Here is a 15,911-nt window from a genome sequence, read left to right as displayed (position 1 = left end):
CCAGTGTAACCAAGAGAACTGATGCAGTTTTAAAGACAAAGGGTGAACACACCAAATATTGATTTTGTGTTTTTTTTTTACTGATTATTGCTCTTTATAGTACATTTTTTGGTACTTGGAAATTTTTCATTATTTTTGGAAGGAACTTTGCTTTACAGAACCTTTTTTTTACGTGCCTAAGACTTTCAGGCAGTACTGTTGGTGACAAACAACAATGGACCCAACACCAATCCCAGTGACACACCACCAGTCACAGCCTCCAGTCAAAGAGGAAACCATCTACAACCACTCTCTGGCTTCTTCCACAAAGCCAATGTCTAACTCAATTTATTACCTCATCTTGATTGCCAACCAACTAAACCTTCCTGACCAACACCCCCCCACCCCACCATGTGGGATCTTGTCAAAGGGCTTCTAAAGTCCATGTAGACAACATCCACTGCCTTGCCTTCATCCTTCTTTAGCTAAATCAGTAAATTAGTTTACATCTTATGGAAATGTTTGCTTGATGATGAACTTCAATAACCTATTAGGTTAGTACTGACTGCCAACTTTACCTATCATTACTCTTATTGTTATAACCACAACAAAACCAGCAATCACCAGCTCAGTTTTTTCCCACCTGAATAATAAGAATTTTACCCATAATTACTTCTGTATCATCTCACCTGCAACAGTTAAGTTAACATGTAATTTGAATTTTTTTGTTCCACCCAGAACCAAATCCTGTATGGCTACTATTCCCAGGAGTGTCTAACTCCAAATTCACACCCAGAAATGCTTTATTACTTTAAATTTTGATTTCTCCGATGCCATCTTCAAATACATAATACGCGTAAATACAGCAAAAGTGCTTTTGGAACATGCCAGCCCTCTACAAGCCTTCTTCGATTTACTTCAAATGTCAACCTCATCTAGAATTTCATATTAGCCTACAGCATACAATATTTCCATTCCACTATTCAGGGTCTTAAAATTCCTAGTTCTCAGTCCTCTTCTAATAATATTAGTGACTTAATTGCTACTAATCATCAATAAATCATGATTGCATGGCCAGATTCTGCTCCAATTCCATCTACAAGGTTTGCTGATCGGAAATAAAGACCAACATGACAACCTTCCCTCAATGTCAGAAAAAACAAGAGCTGGTCATCGAGATGAGGACGTTGACAGCTTCAGTTCCAAAGAGTGAACATCGGCAATAACCTGCGCTGGTCCAACAGAGAACACCACAACAAAGAAAGCTCACCAATACCTCTACATCCTCAACGGGCTGCAGACATTTGGCATCATAAAACGCATCCCATCTGAATGCATCGTGGCTTGGTAAGGCAATGCTTTGCATGTGAATGCAAAAATCTGCAGAGCCGTGGAAACAGTTCAGCACATCACCAAAACCAGCCTCCCCACTGTAGATTCTGTTTAAACTTAGTCCTTCCGAGAAGCAGCCTGCATAATCAAAGGCTCCACGACCCGTAACATTCTCTTTGCCTCTCTCCACTGAGCAGAAAATACAAAAGCACATACCACACAAACTCAAGGACACCTTTTGCCCTGCTGTTACAGCACTATTGAATAGTTCCCTAGAACAGTAGCTCTCAAACAACTTCTGCTCATGGCCTACTTGTAACTTTTAATTACCTCTGTGGACCCCACACTCCATAGTCTCTGTCAGCTGTAAATTTTTTTGGACCACTCTATTAAGTATTCTAATATACAGTTAATATTTATGCTTCATTTGCTTCATCTAGCATTATTTTCCCATTCATTTCATTCAGGGTTCCAATTAAATTATATATATTAATTTATTTTTTATTTATTTTTAAAAAATATTTCATTAAAACAATAAACTTATCATGGTCCATTCAGAAAGTCATATGTTCCCCAGTTTCTTGCTATTTACGTGCGGTCCCTACAAAATCCAGCCATGTCCCCCTGGAAAAGATGGACTCTTAATGTCACATTCTACCTTATTGTGATCTTGCACCTTGTTGTCTACCCTCCTGTATTTTTGCTGTAGCTATTATACTTTATTCTGCATTTTGTTATTTTTACCTTGTATTACTACCTCAATGCACTGTGTAATGATTTGATTTGTATGAACAATATGCAAGCAAGGATTTCCATTATATATTGTGAAAATATTGAACCAATATAACAATTCTTCCAAACTTACAACCATGTCATCTCAAATTACTACTTTTTTATATAACTAAATTCCACTGACTTGTTCAACCCTATTGAACTTGATTGAACAAAAATCCTTTAAATGCATTCTGAGCCCAAGTCACTTTTACTAATTATTCCCGGACGTTTGACTTGCCCTTCTGGTACAGAATCATGTTCTGTGTCAAGCACATTCAAAGAGAAAGCTCCATGATGCCAGGCAGCACAGGAATCCTCAACCTATCCATATTTCTTCCAGATGCAAACTAAATTAGTCTTTAAGTCCTCTTACCTGCACTGCAGTTGCTGTACCAGCCTGTTTAAATCTGGGGGAATAAAAAGTACAAAAAAGTTTTAAAAAAAGGTGCATGCACAGTTTTTTTAAAAACTTTTTTTCATACTTTTCATTTACCCCCAGGAACTATGGTGCCCATAAACCTGTTACAATTTTGGCAGAGAGAGAAAAAGCCTGAATTGACAAAAAGACTGATATCTATTGTTTCTTATCTCTTGCTTGGGGAATGGAAATAAACAGTAACTAACTGTTTTCAAAAGCAACCAAGTGCACCACACATTCACTCAGCAAGAACAACATAGAACAGAATTTTATAAAGCTGCTTCATGGATAAAACCATTGGGCAAAGCCTTTAAGTCAATGAAGCAGACAAGGCTTCTAGTCTAACAATACCATCAACTAACGCTAGTTCAGTTTCCAAAACTCTGAAAAATAACAAGCAAACCAACTTTACTTTATTGTAATAATATGGTATGATGACAATACTAATTTCTTTTAAAAATATACACTACATATGTTCACTGGAGTAAAAATCTCATACAAGCAAAAAATGGCATTTACAGAGCGCCTCCACTGGAATGCTATTGCAAATCAATATTATCTCAAGGTTGTATATGGTTTACCTATTTTACTAAAAAAATTTACTTTGAAACTTTGAAATTTATAAGGGTAAGGATGCTGTCAAAATATGCTTTTAGCAGGAAGGAACAGTTGAATAAAATTAATTTAATGACATTAATTTTGTTAGATTAGTGCACCTTTTGTATAAAATTTCCAAAAAATAAATGCAGGCAAAAATTGATATTTTTCTTCAAGTTACTTAATTTCTACAAAATCTTCATAGCGCTCTCCTAATTTGGCTTAGCAAAGTTTAAAACGAAAGGAGAGATAAAAAGAAATACAAATTTAGACAGTCACTGGGTTCTGAAACTATGTAACTGGACGTTTTAAAAAAAGATAAACATTGGCAAAATAAGCAGAGTATGTTACAATTGGTCTCCGTATATGCTTTTCCTTTCAATGTTCAGATCACAAATATCAACTGTGAAATGTACTTCATGAATGCTGATTCAATATAGTCTTATGCAAATCTTAATAGCAAAGGAAGATGTATCTTGAGAATTTGAACCACAAGAGTCAAAGTCTATGAAAATGCATTCAGAAAATAAAATTTGGATTATTGACAAATTAATAATTACATCATAAAACCATAAGATATAGGAGTAAAATTAGGCCATTCGACCTATTATGTCTGCTTGCCATTCAATCAAGGCTTATTTTTTTCCCTCAATCCCAATTTCCTGCCTTCTGCTGATAAACTTCAAACCCCTTACCAGTCAAGTACCTGTCCCTTAAATATAACAGAGAACGTTGCCTCCACAGTTCTCCATGGAAATGAATTCCACAGATTCACTTCGCACCTGCTGAAAAAAATTCTGCCTCATCTCAGTTTTAAAGGAACATCTATCCCTTTATTCTAAGGCTATGCCCTCGAATCATCGAACACGGCAGCAAAAACAGCACAAAAAGTGCACTTTTCTACATTGCTTCCATTTTCTGCACAAAACAATGCAGAAAAGTGGCTGTGGCTGAGAAATCTACTTAGTAAGTCAGTCAATGACTTGTTTCAAAACTGTCAAAAATTTGACAGTCACATAACACAGATGTCTTCTGATTTATGAAAACTCAAAATTGGAAAACTATGAGAAATATGATAAAAAATATCAGTGCAACAATATACCTTAGGAAATGCATTTTAAAATAAACTTTGCAAATGAAAAAAAGTTTCAAGTAAAACTATCTTCATGTTACAACTTTTCATTCATTCAAAACGCAAGCACAGAACAGTAGTTAGCACAATCATTGATCATAATTTAGTTTAGTTCAGGAACATGCTACCTTCAAGAACTGTAGTTTATCAAGTATTTTGTTAATAACAAATATGTTCATTGTGAATCAAGAGACCAGTGAAATTGAACAAGGTAGTTATAATATGTTCAAGGTAAAACTGTAACAGAAAGATGTTTTTTTCTCGGGTAGGTAACATGCCAATCTACCAGCAGCTTAAAAATTGGTCACGATTGTACGAGTAGGAAAATTTATGGGAAATGTTGGAAGACTATACATCTTAAAGGCATAATTGGAGATCTTGAAGAGCTATAAAAGCTTTTTTTAAAAAATATATATAGGTCAGGCTCTGCACTACTCCAGAAATAACTAAACAGTAATACCCCAAGCATCATGCTCAATCACACTTAGTTCTGGAAAATTATTTTACACATCCAAAATAAAGTGTGAATCATTCCAATGAAATAAAAACAGCATTAATATCACTAATTAAACAAACTTATGATCACCTCAGGGGATTCTGAAGGAATTGATGTTCTTCTAGTGAGTATATATGAAATAACTAATCAATACTAGTAAAGCTTAAAAGAAATTGTAAACTGACAGAATAAAGAGCAGAGTTATTTGAAATCATATCTAGCTTTTGACAACCATAGAGCTACACAGCAAAGAAACTGGCAAAATCATGTACACTACTTCTGATTTTATCCCCCTCCCCCCCACCATTACCCCTGATACACTACCTATTCACCTATACACCAATGACAACATGTAGTGGCCAATTAACCAACATTTCCACGTCTTCAGGGTGTGGGAGAAAACCCAAGAAAACACAGGGAAAAGATACAAATTCTACACTAACAGCACTTGAAGTCAGGATTGAACAAGGGTCACTGGAGCTGTTAAAGATCAAAGTTCAAGTAAATTTACTATCAAAGTGCATACATGTCATCATATACTACCCTGAGATACATTAGGCAGTTTCTCTACCATTTCCACCATTGTACAGCTCCTCAAAGACAGCACAATGAAATACAAGCCCTGACACTACTTGCTGTAAAAAAAAAGTTTTCAGGACATTGCAGTACTGAAAAATGCCAAAATCATTTTGTTGAGCAAGCACAAGAATAAAAGCAATCTAGACAAGACTTTATTCACTATCGACAGAGCTTACTTAGTTTTAACAAGATGTCAGTAACAGCCTCATTTTTCTCAAGATAAATAATTAGCTTCTAATATCTTGACCTCTATCCCAATAACAAAGTACAATAACTTTTTTTCAAGTAACAAAATCACAACTCCTAAAAGTAATGTGCCAGGAATTCATCTACGAGCTGAAACATTTTGGCTGCAGTAGCATAAGAATTTGCAAGTTTGTGAAGTTTCAGTATACAATTTCAAGTTAGATTGCACGAAATTGAATTTCTAACAAAAGGCATATTACCATGAGGAAACCTAATTGACCGTGGTCAACATCAACAGTAACAAATGAGAGCAAATTCTTCTAGTACAAATTGTGATGAATTGCTACATTCCAGCCCAGACACTCACTCTGTTGACTAATTCAGTAATCAGCTATCAAATTCTTATTGAAAGTATTAAGAGTTACCATGCCATGATCAAATGTGAAGACCCCAACATCACGCCCATGGTGAATTTGATTTCTCCTGATGATAGGATTTCCATGGTTTTTTACCCAGATTCCAGCAAGAGCATTGTTTGAAATTTCATTGTCCTCATAAATTCCCTATGAAATTAAAAAAAATTATACTGAGCTATGGACAGGAAACAAAACAGTTTAATAAAAAGTTACCTTCATTATGTACCAACATACCTGTGCATGATCTGTTATATACAACCCAACATTTTCACAGTCACTAATATTGCAGTGCTTGATTGTTGGAGATGCTCCCTGGCCACTGACACACACAGCAGAGCCAACTGTAACAATAATAAATCTTTTTTTAAAATCATTTCATTAACAATGTATGTCTGGGAGTGAAAACTAACTTTAGTCACATGATAAAATTCAAAATTAGGTTAATGTACATCATTTGATTCTGTCTTTTCAAAAGTCCAGAAATATTTTTATAAAAGACAACTTGCATTTATATTTCTTTGACATCAAAAAAAACATCCAAATAGATTTTAAAGAAGCTTGATACAGAAGCAGATATTAAACAAGAAGCTATGAGATGGCATTAAAAGCTAGATCACAGAAGTGGATTGAAATGATCAATAGGGAGTGGAACATAAACCTAGGATAGGCTTTACCTTGCCTTGAGCAACTGGATTCTGGACTTCCTGTCAGATCGCCAGCAGCTGGTAAGAGTGGGATCCCTCACCTCTGCCCCTCCGACCCTCAACACCGGTGCCCCTCAGGGCTGTGTCCTAAGCTGCCTCCTTTACTCTCTGTATACCCATGACTATGTCGCCACCCACAGCTCCAATCTGCTAATTAAATTTGTTGACAATACTACACTGATTGGCCTAATCTCAAATAATAATGAGGCAACCTACAAAGAAGTCATCACCCTGACACAGTGGTGCCAATAGAACAACCTCTCCTTCAATGTCGCAAAAACAAAGGAGCTGGTTGTGGATTACAGGAGGAACGGAGACAGGCTAACCCCCATTGACATCAAAGGATCTGAGGTTGAGAGGGTGAACAGCTTTAAGTTCCTTGGCATAAACATCACCGAGGATCTCACATGGTCTGTACATAGCAGCTGTGTGGTGAAATAAGCACAATAGTACCTCTTTCACCTCAGACAGTTGAAGTTTGGTAAAGGCCCCCAAATCCTAAGGACTTTCTACAGGGGCACAACTGAGAGCATCCTGACTGGCTGCATCATTGCCTGATATGGGAACTGTACTTCCCCAAATTGCATGGCTCTGCAGAGAGTGGTTCAGACAACCCAGCGCATCTGTAGATGTGAACTTCCCACTATTCAGGACATTTACAAAGACAGGTGTGTAAAAAGGGCCCGAAGGATCAATGGGGATCCGAATCACCCAACCACAAACTGTTGCAACTGCTACCTTCTGGGAAATGGTACCACAGCATAAAAGCCAGGACCAAAAGGCTCCAGGACAGTTTCTTCCACAGGCCATCAGACTGATTAATTTGTGCTGATATAACTGTATTTCTATGTTGCATTGATTATCCTGTTGTATATACTATTTATTATAAGTTACTATAAATTGCATATTGCACATTTAGACAGAGATGCAATGTAAAGATTTTTACTCCTCATGTATATGAAGGTTGTAAGTAAAGTGAATTCAATTCAATTACGTGTGGCTCTAAGTGAGCACGGGTGAAAGAAAATTTAAGTTGGGAGAATTAATCTCCTTGAGAGGTGGAGATAAGGCTATTGGATGGGCATGAATGAAGGAAGAGCAAACTCATAAAGGAATTTAAAATGCAGAACAAGAGTTTTTTAAAAATGAGGCTTGGGGGTACCCAAAACCAAAATGAGTTAGTATTGAAAGAGTCAATAAGCAAGTTGAATGAATAGAGCATGTTTAAATTCATGAAAGGAGTGGGATAACGACCAGGATCTTTTATTAAAACGATCATTTATCATTTGATAAATGTTCAAGTTTAATTGTCATTCAACCATATATAAAGACCCATGAATACAGCCAAATTAAACAGTGTTACTCCAAGGTCAAGGTGCAAAACATAGTACTAAAAGTCATAAACAGCACAAGGCATATATAGCACATACTGTATAAGACAGCAGTAAAAAAAAGTCATACAAAAAAAAATCCAAGACCCTGAGTCCATGAATTTTGCAGCAGTCTGCAGTAGAACACAATACATCTTGTCTTCTACTGAGCAAACACTAGAGGACAACATCAACTCAAGCACGAACGCCACACTACACGGCCTCCTGCAAGTCCAGTGGAGCACACCGACTCCGCCACTTTTCTCCTGGGTGGCTGTAAACCACACCACAGCTTGAGGCATAGTTGCCACTACAACTGAGGCCACTCAGCTTCCCCGCCACTCATCAATAAATCAGTGAATCGGATGTGAAGCATTCCACGTTAACAATGTCCAAAGGGGTCTTGTGATCGTAAGAAAAAATGACTAAAACTATCATTCGCTGTTAAGAATGCACACCTCCTTTGCTCACCAACTCTGACTCTCCGATACAGGCAACAGCATCATCTGCACTGTCCAGCTCCTTCAGTTTCTCCACCTACGAGAAATTTGCTGATGGGGTAGACCTGCAATACTTCAAGTTCTTAAATGTCCAGCAGGGTCTTGATATCATAAAAAATACATTTAAAAAGACACCACCACCTTTGTTGGCCCTGTAGAAGCCAATGCATCTGAATACTACACCATCTTACTGGAAATATACTCAATGACTCAAATGTGTGCAGATGACAGTTTCAGTGGCAGATGGGGTAAGCTGAGGAAGGGATAAGTGATGTTACAGGAATGGAAGTGGCCTTTATGATGGAACATAACCTATTTAAATAATTTCATTGCTACAAATGATCCAGTTATCAATTTTAAAGATCTGTGAGGAACCAGAAGTATGTTTCTGAAAGCAAATGAAGCAAACAAATTTTGAAGTTAATCTTATTGAGATGATACACTTTTCTTATCGAATGGCGGACGGAGCGGGCTCGATGGGCCAGATAGCCTACTCCTATTTCTTATGCTCTAATTCCACATATTTAAAGTACACCAAAGCTACAATTATACCCATAAAAAGGTAGCAAAAACATAGACACTGATAACAAGACCTAGAACTCCAATTTGCTTTCTTGGCCTACTGACACCACCTCTTGCCCCCCACATCCGCAACACACACGATCACAAGTGTAATGGGGGTTGGAGGTTGGGTATAGGAGAGAAAATGAGTAAGAGGGAAAAACGCATACAAATGCTACATCCTGGTAACAGTTTTACTGCTAATGTTGTCAGATATTTCATGTGATGGTCTTTCTGTAAAAGTAATGTGTTCTGCTGGGAGTGTCTGAGTTACTGTTAATAGTAAGGGATGTTAGGAATGTGTGCCATCCAATCAGGAGAGTAGAACTAGGAGAAGGTTCTAGAGAATGCTGGGGGAGGAGTTGTTGTGATGAACACTGAGGTGGGTTGAGTTCTTTTTCAGCGGGAGATGGAGAGAAAAGGAGTTCGAGAAAACAGGCAGTTGGATTCAATCCAGCGGAGACATGCAATCCAATGGAGTCCAAGAGGGGAACATTTACCAGCAAGTGATGAATAGGAGTTGGTACATTGTGTACAGCGAAAACCACAGCTTCTGGAAGATTTGAGATCCACCGCGCACTGTTTGTATAATAGGCTTTTCTTTAAACTTTCTTTCCTTTTATAACCATTGACATTCTTAAACATACTTCAGTACACTGCATACAATTGTAAAATCTGTTACTTCTTGCTGATGGGCGATTGCTCAGGGCAGTAAATCACACAGCATTCACACAAACCAGGGTTTGGGTGGGCGAGACATCCCAACCTCATGGCTAATGAGCCACATTTCCAGAGACACACAGTAAAAAGGGATTCATAAACAATATGCTGGACTGAATTGTCATGAATAGATCACTTTCACTATTTTTTTCAGCTCATGTTTTAATGGACCTTGTGGAAAATGGATCACAGCCAAAAGAAAATGAAAACAAGGGAGAACTAAAGTAGGTCGGGTGAGTGGTGGTGGAGAAGAAACAGGCTGGGGAAATGTACAACATATTTAGCTTCATTACTGCTTCATTTTTTGCCAAGATATTTTGTGTAATAACAAACAAGTTTCATAAACTTTCAGTTTTGCCAGTGCACAGTCACAAATACAAGAATCAAAAATTGAGAAAGAATCTTTTGCCCATTTCCATTCTTCTACAATGTACAGGAAAAGGACAAGACAGAAGAGAATAGTGGAATACTATGGGAATGATAAAGCAGCTTAGATTTTTCTCCATACTTACCCCAAGAACACGAAACTAGCAAGACATGCTATTTAAAATTTAAATAATGGCAGTACTGGTAACACAAAATGCTGGAGGAACTCAGCAGGCCAGGAAGCATCCATGGAAAAGAGTAGTGTTGACGTTTCAGGCCGAGACCCTTCATCAGGAAGCTGTCTGGCCTGCTGAGTTCCTGCAGCATTTTGTGTGTTGCTTGGATTTCCAGCATCTGCAGATTTGTGACAATACAGGAAACACTCAGCAGATTAGGCCGCAGCTGTGTAAGGAGAAATGGTTAATGTTTCAGGTCCTTTATAGGAACTGGGAAAGAGTGTAAACATTTTATTAAGAGGAGGGAAGGGGAAGGAGAGAATGTACCTGAGTGGAATGAAAAAGCAGACAAAACAGCACATGGTGTTGGCGAATGGAATCGGGAACAAAGGGAAAAGACAAAACCAGAGGATGACAAAAATAAGAAAAAAAGTTATAAATGGGCAAACAGACATATTCATCATTTTGACCTGGAACCTCGCTGTCTCTCTTTCTACAAACGTTGTTTGATCAGCTGAGTGTTTTCATTTCAGATTTGATTTCAGTTTTATTAATTTATTCATAATTTATTGACATATTAATATTCACTGACTTATCTAATGTTAACAACACACATGGCGAAAATAAAATTAAATCTGTTTTGACTTAGTTTATGCTACATCAAAACTGTATAATACACGTCATTGTGTAAATCCCAAGTCCAATGTTGGCTTCTTAAAAATACTAACCATTCAGCATGTTTTCAAATAAATTAAGACAGGGAAAAAAGTGATACTGACCTGTACAAGTACTGCGAATTATGCAGTGATCTATTATTGGACTACAATTCACTGTTATCTCCAAACAGTGGTGTGCATTATGGTGCTGTGCTGATTTATCATCAGGATTAAACTAGAATGAAGAAGTGCATATTTTAAAAATTTGTCCATAGTCAGTTAGGTCTGATTATCAAATTATTTCAAGCCCACTGATTTCATAGAACTTACCCGAATTGTCATATATCCAACATAGGCATCCTCGGAACCTTCCATAAATACAAAGGTAGAATCCCTCGTGTTTTCAATGATGACTTTATCAGCAACTTTGCCCGGTGCTGAAAGTGTATTGAAACAAACCATATGAGCACAACCATACTGTTCACATAAGTCACTATCTTTTATGTAGTGTGTACCCCCGTATTTCAGAAGGACTGTATGCCTAGCAAACTGTCCATAATGTGATTTTCCATAGCACAAACCCTTTCTTCCTCCCCCACCACCTTTGAATGCCATCTTATAGTGGAGATGGGTTCTGATGGGAATTTGTTTCTCAACAGTAATGCTCCTGAAGCTCCGAAGATAAAATAATTGGTTATTTGGGGAAATAAATAAATATATATACTAAAGTTATTACGAACTCCGTGGAGCATGTGGGGATCTTCCGATATCCAGGCACTCTTTCTTTCTTTTTCTTTTTTTCTATAGGGATGTTAGGGGGGAGGGGCTAAGGGGAGGGGGGAAGGGTAAATATTTTTTTCTTTCTGTAATCATTTGAAAACTCAATAAAAAAAGTTTTTTAAAAAAAGTAATGCTCCTGAAGATGCATGGTCTATAAAAAACAAAATTCAGATTGTATTGTAGGCAGAAGGAAAAAGGGTGCTGCTTTAAATAATAGGAAATGTAAGTTACACTGTTTGATAGGGTATTCTTATACAAATATCAATAGAAGAGCTTGCCTTGTTTGTTTCAAAGCAAATCTCTGAAGTGACCTCCTACTGTGAGCCTGCAATCATTGTCTTTGATAAACTAATTCAGTTCTCTGTGTATATTTTATTTTCCCACATAAATTCACAGTAAAGCAAATTTTTATCCCACATCTCGAATTTTTTTTTGCCAGAGGTTTATGAATTCTTGAGAAGCAAATTTCTGTTACGACAATTCAGATAACACAGGGAGGAGGCAAGACCTTAAGATGTAGGTGCAGAAGTAGGTCATTCAGCCCACTGAGTCTGCCCCACCATTCAATCATGGGCTGATCCAATTCTTCCAGTCATCCCCACTTTTGTCTTCTCCCCATACCCTTTGATGCCCTGGCTATTCAAGAACCTATCTCTGCCTTAAATACACCCAATGACTTGGCCTCCACAGCCGCTCGTGGCAACAAATTCCACAGATTTACCACTCTCTGACTAAAGTAATTTCTCTGCATCTCTCTTCACATCCTTCAGTCCTGAAGTCCTAGAGTCCCCTACCATGGGAAAAAACTTTAATCTGTTCAGGCCTTTTAACATTTGGAATGTACAGACTGTACAGACCATTTAGATTTACTTATTCTAAATATGTTCAAATAAAACTGCTTCTAAATTTATTTGAAATTGTCATTATTTCACAATGACTGAACATTTCAGTCTTGAAATCTTCTCACAAAATTGCACAAGTCTTTCGTTTTCCTCTGCTCTAGTCTTCCATCTTTTTTCTCCTTTACCTTGGTTAAAACTGATTAGGAACTCAGCAGTATTTCACTTTAAACATAAAACTGTATAACATGAAGAAGAAACTCAACCTAACTTGCAAATTAGATTGAGTTTCCCCTCCATGTTGCCAATAACACAACTACTATATTTGATGCTATTTTTCTGTTTTGCCATATTTACCTGCACCAATCATAGTTATAGGGGATTCGATATAGATCCACTCATCAGTGTATGTACCAGAGTGTACAAAGATAAGGCCGTCAAAGTGTGCTTCCTGAACACCTCCCAAGGCATCTTCAATTGTATCATAATACTATAAAGAAAAAAATATTACTTAGCTCAAATATTACATTTTTTTAATGGTGAAAATTCCTAGAAAGAGACAATTCTTACCAACATATTTTCTCTTCCTTTATATCTTGCAGGGCTACTGTAAAAGTGTTCTGCAAATCCAGGCTTTACATGAGCGCCTTTGTACTAAAATGCAAAGTGAAATTACAGCAAAATGTGGAAGTATGACATTATTTAAGTATTAAATGAAATAGAAATTCAGTTAAAAGTCAGAACTCTGCTCAAAACAAATACTTCCTATGATGGTATCTATTATACTGCTAAATATCTACAAAGAAAGCAAACCAATAAACAACTGAAGGTGTTCAATACTTTAGCAAAAACTTCTAAGTAAGTGTTAGCAGTATGTGCAGGAATTTGCTACAAATTTACATCTGTGCTCATTATGATGAATATATTAGAACAGTTTTGCTGCTATCCCCATATCTTAATGCATACCAGAGCTCTCCAGCAGACTAAAAATCTAGGGCATCAAATGACATTCAAAGAGCAGGATGAATAAAGCAAATGACATAATAAATGACAATTAGTAAAATATGGTATCAAAAGTGGCATAGAAATATCTTCATCAAACCCACATAGCAACAACCCACACAGCTGTGACCAGAGACCAATCCAGACATCAGAAGGAGGAAATTTCACGCAGGTCCACTGCCCGAGTAGAAAAGCCAGCAGCGGGTCACTACAGTGAAAAAGAACTTTGAGCAGCAACCAATCTGGACATCGGAAGTTTTAGGAGGAGGGGATTTCACTCAGGTCCATTGACTGAGTAAAAATGGCAGTAGTAGGTCACTATAGCAAAAAAGAGTTTTGACCAGTGCCCAATTAGCATTTGGGATTGATTAACAGGAAAACATTAAAGGAAGGCGGGGCAAGCACAGCGGCCATCATCTAAGTGGACAGAGTCAGAGTGGTGATCTTGAGGCTTTAGCTCTTTGAGGCTTCTGGGAAGAGAGGCTTCAGTCAGAGAAAGCAAACCAAAGAAAAGCTCTAAGTTGTTTTTTTTCCCCCTTCCTTCTTTATTTCTGCTCAGCTGGGACAGTAGAGATGCCAGGCAAGATTGTGGAATGCGGAAAGGCAAGGAGACCTCCAGTATCCCTGACAAATACAAATGCCAAAAGTGCATCCAGCTGCAGCTTCTAACAAACCACTTTTAGCAGTTAGAGCTAGAACTGGATGAACTCCAGATCATTCAGGAGGCTGAAGAAGTGAAAGACAGAGAAAAGTAGTTACACCCAAGATGCAGGACATAGACGACTGTGTGACAGTCAAGAAGGGGAAAGGGGTTAAGGAACCAGTGCAGAGTACCCCTGTGGCCATCAACATTTATATCACTTTGGATACTGCTGGAAGGGAGTTGACCTAATAGTCACGGTGGTCGGGTTTCTGGCATTGAGCCTGGTTCCACAACTCAGAAGGGAAGAAGAGGTGCGCTGTGGTAACTGGGGGTTCATTCGTTAGGGGAATAGACAGTAGATTCAATGGAAGAGAACAAGATTCCTGTAAAAGATTGAGTCCTCAGCATTCTTAAGTGGGAGGGTGAACAGCCAGAAGTCATGGTCCACATAGGTACCAATCACATGGGTAGGACAAGTGACGAGGTTCTGCACAGGGAGTTCAGGGTGTTAGGAGCCAAGTTAAAGGACAAGGCCTCCAGGGTTGTGATCTCAGGATTGCTACCTGTGCCATATGCTAGTGAGGACAGAACTAGGAAGATTGTGCAGTTTAATACAATGGCCAAGGAATTAGTGTAGGAGGGAGGGCTTAAGATCTTTGGATCATTGGCCTCTCTTTCCAGGGAAGATGCAATCTGTACAGGCGGGATGATTTGCACCTGAACTGGGTGGGGTGGGGGAGGAACTAATACCCTAGCATGAACAACATTTGTTAAACTAGAGTTGCAGGGGTTGGGAAACAGAGTGCCAGAACAGTCAGCAGAGAGGTTATGGAGGCAGATGTCGGTAAGACATCAAAGTTAGAAATCAAAAGGTTGAGCATTGTGCGACTCATGTCCTAAGTTGCATATATTTCAATGTAAGAAATATTGCAGGAAAGGTAGATAGTGGTGCTGAAGATGAAGTAGCTTGCTTACAAAACAGAGGCAATGTGTAGTGAGGAGAGGCTGTTGATGCAAGCAAAATTGCAGTCAAGATGAAGAGTTGCAACATAAAAGGCAGACAAAATTGAAAGGGGTAAATACAGGACAAAGTATTACTGAATGCGCACAGTATATGGAATAAGGTAGATGACATTGTAGAAGAGTTACAGATTGGCATGTATGATGTTGTAGGCATCATTGAACCATGACCGAAAGAAGATTATAGCTGGGAGCTGAAAGTTCAAGGATACAAATTGTATCTAAAGGACAGACAGAAAGGCAGAGAGCTTTCTCTGCTGGTAAAAAATGAAATTAGAAAGAGGTGACATAGGGTTCAACCACTGTAGATAGAACTAGGGAACTGCAAAGGTAAAAACACCCTGATGGGAGTTGTATACAGACCCCCAAACAGTAGTAAGGACGTGGGCTACAAATTATAACAAGAGATAGAAAACGCATGCCAAAAGGGCAATGTTACAATAGTCATTAGTAGATTGGGAAAATCAAGTTGGAACTGGACTCCAAGAGGGGGATTTTCTAGAACGCCTACAGGATGGGTTTTTAGAGCAGCTTGTGGTTGAGCCCACTAGGGAATCAGCTATTGTGGATTGGGTGTTGTGCAATAAATCAGAATTGATTAGAGAGCTTAAGGTAAAAATACTCTTAGGGGCAGGAGATCATAATATGATCAAATTCCCCCTGAA

The 15,911-nt window shown here is 38.1% G+C and overlaps 1 protein-coding gene across 5 annotated transcripts in view; it reads right to left on the bottom strand.

Annotated features, from left to right (window-relative positions):
- Positions 1 to 15,911, bottom strand: part of fbxo11b (F-box protein 11b) — a 129,412-nt gene that overhangs the window by 35,724 nt on the left and 77,777 nt on the right. For all 5 annotated transcript variants that reach the window (XM_073050630.1, XM_073050631.1, XM_073050633.1 and 2 more), the window contains exons 6-11: positions 13,152 to 13,235; positions 12,939 to 13,071; positions 11,293 to 11,399; positions 11,086 to 11,197; positions 6,144 to 6,250; positions 5,919 to 6,056 (exon numbers count right to left, since the gene is read on the bottom strand). In XM_073050630.1, the coding sequence (XP_072906731.1) occupies positions 5,919 to 6,056; positions 6,144 to 6,250; positions 11,086 to 11,197; positions 11,293 to 11,399; positions 12,939 to 13,071; positions 13,152 to 13,235 (681 nt within the window). The remainder of the gene's footprint in view (positions 1 to 5,918; positions 6,057 to 6,143; positions 6,251 to 11,085; positions 11,198 to 11,292; positions 11,400 to 12,938; positions 13,072 to 13,151; positions 13,236 to 15,911) is intronic.

This window comes from Hemitrygon akajei, chromosome 7 (genome assembly GCF_048418815.1).
Source record: "Hemitrygon akajei chromosome 7, sHemAka1.3, whole genome shotgun sequence".
In the NCBI taxonomy this organism is placed as follows: domain Eukaryota; kingdom Metazoa; phylum Chordata; class Chondrichthyes; order Myliobatiformes; family Dasyatidae; genus Hemitrygon; species Hemitrygon akajei.
Note: the sequence above shows the minus strand (reverse complement) of the source record. Positions and strands in the feature narration are given on the sequence as shown.